The following is a 6,000-nucleotide window of genomic DNA, read 5'->3' on the forward strand; positions in this document are numbered from 1 at the left end:
TGGGTTTTTTTTTACATTACTATTCTCGAATGAGTTTTTTTTTTCGTATTTGGGCCCAAATCTTGGCCTTTTGTTACATAGTTTCTTCTTAATTTTCCCATTACATGATAATTTTCCCATTACATGATATTTTTCCCCTTTCGATAATCTATTAAGGTAGGATCCAACTACTATCCATAATGGTCATAAAACATTACTCAATCGTACTATTACTCAATCGTACTATTTTTTCTTTAAACAAATATAACTATTATTTTAGTGACAAACAAACGTCAGTGATGTCATGGGAAAAAACATGAGATTAGAAGTCGGAAGACAGGTATAGATTAGTAGTTTTAATGTTTATCCATCATGGTCATAAAAATTACTCTATTGTACTATTTATTTTCCACATATACTCCATATTTATCATTAAACAACCATTCACAAAGTTGAGTGCATATAAAATTATTCTTTATTGTTTTTACTGTTATAATCATTTCGATTGATATAACTTTATAACAACCAATCGTTAATTTCCATTTTACCTCTAAAATCGCATAAAAAAACATATGAAGAACAAGTAACTGATGTCAAGAACTGATAGTCTAATTGGTAAGTGTATCTACTCCGCAATAGATTTTAATCAACAGTAATTCCGCAATTATTGTTCTTATTACATCATATCTATGTATGAATGTGTTTGTAAAGACTATTTTACTCAATATTAGAAAAAAAAATCATAAAAAACAAGCAACAACTAAATCCAAATAGGGCGCGCCTTGAATAGTACTTATAAAATGTTACTTCCTCTCTCTACCTTTTATCTCTTTCTCTCTCTAACTTCTCTGTTAAATTCAATCAAATTTCACCCATGGGTAGGTAAATCAATTTCTCAACATCAAAAACTAAAATTGAAAGAATTCAAAATTTCATCTGTTCAGTAAAACTGTAAAGTGGGGTTTGTTCCATTCTCTCTCTCTCTCTCTCTAATCTTTGTCTCTCTGTAAAAAAAAAATCCAAAAAGTTGTTTCTACTGATCTTGTTTGCATTAAATTGAAATTTGTTTCTTTTCGGGGATGTGTTGTTTCATTCAATAAGAAAGGACGGTGCTTTTCTTTTATCTTCTGATTTTGAGTCATAAATAAACACTTTGAGAGAAAGAAGAAGTTTATTAGTATGAGAAGATCTTGATTGATTATCTTCTTTCATTTTTTCTGTTTGAATTTCATTCCTTATTCAATCCCATCTCTGTTTTTCTTTTTAGAGAGAGAAAGTAAAAGAAGTAATCTTTGAAGTTTGTCGGTCGGATTTTAGGATTTTGTTGTCAAAAAAAGGGGGGATGAATTTTCCTTGAAAGTGTCAATTTGTCCACTTGAAGAAAAGCTTCTTCTTTTAAGAAATTTTCTTCTCGATCTAGTTCAATTATAGAATACCCATTTCTTCTTTTTTATTCTTTGATAAGAGAGAATTTCAGACTTTTGATTTTTTCCTGGTTCTTCTGAGGGATAAAGTTGATATTTTTAGGGTTTTCTTTTGATTGAATGAATGATATGATATGAGATGTCTTTGAAGCTCTTACTTGATTTGAAAGATTTGAAATTCAATTCTTTATCTACCCTTTTGTTCCAATTGGATTTGAATCACTGAAGAAGAAGATATAGAATCTGTTTGAATTCCACCATGAGAGCTGGATTAAGTACTATCCAGCAAACCCTAACACCAGAAGCAGCAACAGTTTTAAACCAATCCATTGCTGAAGCAACTCGCCGGAATCATGGCCAAACAACCCCTCTTCACGTCGCTGCTACTCTTCTTTCACCACCTTCTGGTTATCTCAGACAAGCTTGTATTCGATCTCACCCAAATTCCTCTCACCCACTTCAATGTCGTGCTTTAGAACTCTGTTTTAGTGTTGCTCTTGATCGTCTTCCTTCTTCTCAAACTCAAAATAATTCATCATCACCTGGTTTTGAACCACCAATTTCTAATGCTTTAATGGCTGCCCTAAAAAGAGCTCAAGCTCATCAACGTCGTGGTTGTCCTGAACAACAACAACAACCATTGTTAGCTGTTAAAGTTGAATTAGAACAACTAATAGTATCAATTCTTGATGATCCAAGTGTTAGTAGAGTTATGAGAGAAGCTAGTTTTTCGAGTCCAGCTGTTAAAGCTTCGATCGAACAATCGTTGAACTCTTCACATTCGTCGAGTTCTGTTATTAAAAGTTCTAGTATTGGTTCTGGATTAGGGTTTCGGCCGGCACCCATGGCTAATAGGAATTTGTATATGAATCCTAAGTTGCAGAATCAGGGGAATTATGATCAGTCTGGGTGTCAAAGAAAAGAGGAAGTTAAGAAGGTTTTAGATGTTCTTTTAAAGACTAAGAAAAGAAACCCAGTTTTGGTTGGTGATTTGGAACCCGAACGAGTTATCAAAGAGCTTTTGCAGAAGATTGAGAAGAAGGAATTGGGTGAAAGTTCACTTTCAAATGTTCAAGTGGTGCCCTTGGATAAGGAGTTCACAAGCGATAGAACGAAGATCTCGGAGAAGGTCAAGGATTTGGGTGATTTAATCGAAAGTCGAAACAATGGTGGTGGTGGAGTGATTCTCAATTTGGGTGACTTGAAATGGTTGGTTGAGCAAAATATTGGAATTGGAGGTTCGGGTTCGAATCTTATCCAACAACAACAAATGGTTTCAGAAATGGGGAGAATGGTGGTGGTAGAGATAGGAAAATTGTTAGGAAGGTTTGGAGAGAGTAATGGAAAGTTATGGTTGGTCGGAACGGCAACTTGTGAGACCTATTTGAGATGTCAAGTTTATCATCCTTCAATGGAGAATGATTGGGATTTGCAGGCTATCCCAATTGCTGCGAAAAATCCTCCTCCCGGGTTGTTTTCGAGGTTCATTTTCTTTCCCTTCTTTTCATCACTTAAGTTTTGAAATTTAATATCAAAATCATTGTTTCAACTTGTTGAAATTCATATTTGTTCGAAGTTGGATTTCTTTGAGTAATATATGAACACTTAGAACACACTATTACTTGTCATAGACTCATAGTAATAGGAGAAAGCATAAATACTATGATAACTAGATAGAATAAGGATAATATCAAGTAGGAGTATTCGGAATTGGTGGTGAATAGCTTATGGGCGAGATGAAAATCGGATATGAATTTTGATATTTGAGGAACTAGTGAGTCTTGGTTCTTGTCTTATTTCAACTATAAGTCGATAATTGATCAAACTCTTATTCTATTATGGTGATAATTTCAGATTTGGGGGAAATGGGATCTTGAGTAGTTCAGTGAAATCTCTCAGTCCATTGAAAGCCTTCCCAATTGCCGGACCTGCGTTATCCCAACGTCCATTTGAGAATATGGATCTTAGTCGAAAAACGGGTTGTTGTCCTCAATGTACAGAAAAATATGAACAAGAAATCGCAAAATTGGAAAAAACAGAAGCAGATAAATCTTCTTCTGATTCTAAACAAGAATCTGTTCGTCAAATTCTGCCGCCTTGGTTGCAGAATGCAAAGCCAAAAGTGGATAATCTCAAGATTACCGATCATGTATGCATTTTGAACTCAATCAACTTTCTGTATAGTTTTGTGGAAATCTGAACTCATTTTGGCTTGATTATTGACCCTTGATATTTGTTTTATAGATGCAGGATCAAGATACGGGCTTAGAACAAAAAAGAAAAGAGATTCAGAAGAAATGGAGCGATACGTGCTCTCGTTTACACCCTTGCTACCTCCGTTCCGATACGACCTCTGGAAGAAACAGGCCCATTCATATGCCGCCGATGACAAATTTGTATAAATCAAATCCACTTAATCACAAACTTCTCCAACCCAACATACAAATAAGTAAGAACCTCGGAGGAACCTTAGAAATGAACCCGAGTCTCTCACTGAATCGACTTGAACGTCGGACCTCACCACCAGGAATCCCGGTTAGAACGGAACTTGCTCTTGGCCGACCAAAGATTCCCGAAAATACCCTTGAGAAAGCCCACATTGAGCGTGTCCAGGACTTCGCAGGGTATATACCTTCAGAAGGGCAATCCTTTGAGGTGAACCGACAGAAGCTCGTGAGCAAATTTGATCCTGATTCCTTCAAGAGCCTCTTCAAAGGACTGTTAGAAAAAGTATGGTGGCAACCGGATGCAGTATCTGCAGTAGCTTCATCTGTAATAGCATGTAAATCGGGAAATGGTAAACGAAGAGGAGTTGGGTCGATGGGAGATTCATGGATGTTATTTGCAGGTCCAGATAAGGTGGGAAAGAAGAAAATGGCATCAGCGTTGTCCGAATTAGTAGGCAGAGCAAGACCGATTACCATTCGCCTTGGTTCACGTTCTAATGAGGACGATGACGAGGAATCGGGAATGAGATTTCGTGGGAAAACCACACTGGATCAAATAGCAGAAGCAGTGAGAAGGAACCCATTCTCTGTTATTGTTCTCGAAGACATTGATCGAGCAGATATGCTAGTTCATGGAAGCATTAAACGAGCAATCGACAGAGGTCGTTTACCAGACTCTCATGGACGAGAAGTTAGCTTGGGTAATGTCATTTTCATCTTGACAGCAGATTGGGTACCAGAAAATGTCAAGAACTTATCCGATTCAATTTCGCTATATGAACATAAGCTATCATCTCTCGCCCGAAATGAATGGGTACTACAACTATCAGTAAGCGGAAAGACAGGTAAACGGCGTCTTAATTGGTTTTCAGATGAAAATAGGACAACAAAACCAAGAACCGATGCGGGTTCTGCATTATCTTTCGATCTTAATGAAGCTGCTGAAACTGAAGATGATTTAGCAGAAGGATCCCGAAACTCAAGTGGTGTCACAGTTGAACATGAACAAGAACAGAACTTAGTAAAAAACAATCATATTCAAGTATTAACCACATCAACGGTCGATCTATTCAATTCAGTAGACGAGGAGATCATATTCAAGCCTGTAGATTTCACACCCATCCGAACCAAAGTTGCGAGTACCATTACTTCAAGATTCTCATCAACTTTAGGAGATGGTTTGTCGATAAAAGTCGACGAAGAAGCCTTAGAACAAATTGTAAGTGGTGTTTGGTTTGGTCAGACTAGTTTCGAAGATTGGGTAGAGAAAATTTTGGTTCCAAGCTTTCAACAACTGAAATCGAAATTAGGTTGTTCCGATGAAAATGTTACTGTGAAGCTTGATTCAGTGAGGGGATCATCAGAGAGGAGAAGTAATGGAGATTTGTTACCAAGTAAAGTCACAGTAGTTGTGGAGTGACCCAAAAAAAAAAAGAACAAGGACATCCTGGGTATTTGTTTAATTCTTCATGGGTAGATATGTAAATATGGGGAAGACAGTTATGTTGAAAAAGAGCAGTTAGGAAGAGGAAGTAACTGAATACCCAAGGATGGGAATATTTTTTTGTTGTTGTATTTATATTTGTTATAATTATTATTCTTATTAAATTATAGATAATGATAAAATAAGTTGAGGAATCTTAATATTTGTTAATTTTTATTCTTTTATGTATACAAGTAATATTAGTGGTTAATATTTCTTAGAAATTTATTTTTGTCTTTCTCTTAATTTGTTTGTAGTTAGAATATTTTTAATTTTCAATGGAAATGACAATGTTTAGTCACCTCAACAATAGAAAGTATGAGTATGACTGTATGAGTACTATTAATGGCTAATAGTCATTTTGTAGAAGATGCACACTGGTTTATAATTTTCTATGACTACAAATTCCTTTTATTGGGTTTTACCAAATTTTTGTCTAAGATCAATGGCCCTTAAAATTAGTCAATTGTCTAAAGTTAACAAAAATAGGTAACAAACATTTTCTTTTTTTTGAATATCTAGCACAAAGATTTTCTCAAAAATTAGTCACTTTTAGTTGACTTAGTTTTTTCAATTGTTGGAAGGAAACTGTTTTGAGCGAAGTGTTTTTCTCTCTTTTTCTGTCTCTCCTCCCTCTCTCATGTTCTTCCTTCTCACTTTCTTTTCC

General features: G+C 35.6%; 1 protein-coding gene across 1 annotated transcript; it reads left to right on the forward strand.

Annotated features, from left to right (window-relative positions):
• The first annotated feature begins 854 nt into the window (after positions 1 to 854).
• On the forward strand, positions 855 to 5,557 carry LOC147540035 (protein SUPPRESSOR OF MAX2 1-like). Its single transcript, XM_086641213.1, has 3 exons — positions 855 to 2,885; positions 3,258 to 3,552; positions 3,648 to 5,557. Exons 1-3 carry the CDS (start codon positions 1,663 to 1,665, stop codon positions 5,268 to 5,270), a joined length of 3,141 nt encoding a protein of 1,046 aa, XP_086497339.1. The 5' UTR covers positions 855 to 1,662; the 3' UTR covers positions 5,271 to 5,557.
• The last annotated feature ends 443 nt before the right edge of the window (positions 5,558 to 6,000 follow it).

Source organism: Eschscholzia californica, unplaced genomic scaffold, assembly GCF_041429995.1.
Source record: "Eschscholzia californica isolate CP2 unplaced genomic scaffold, dmEscCali1.0.p SCAF_5, whole genome shotgun sequence".
In the NCBI taxonomy this organism is placed as follows: domain Eukaryota; kingdom Viridiplantae; phylum Streptophyta; class Magnoliopsida; order Ranunculales; family Papaveraceae; genus Eschscholzia; species Eschscholzia californica.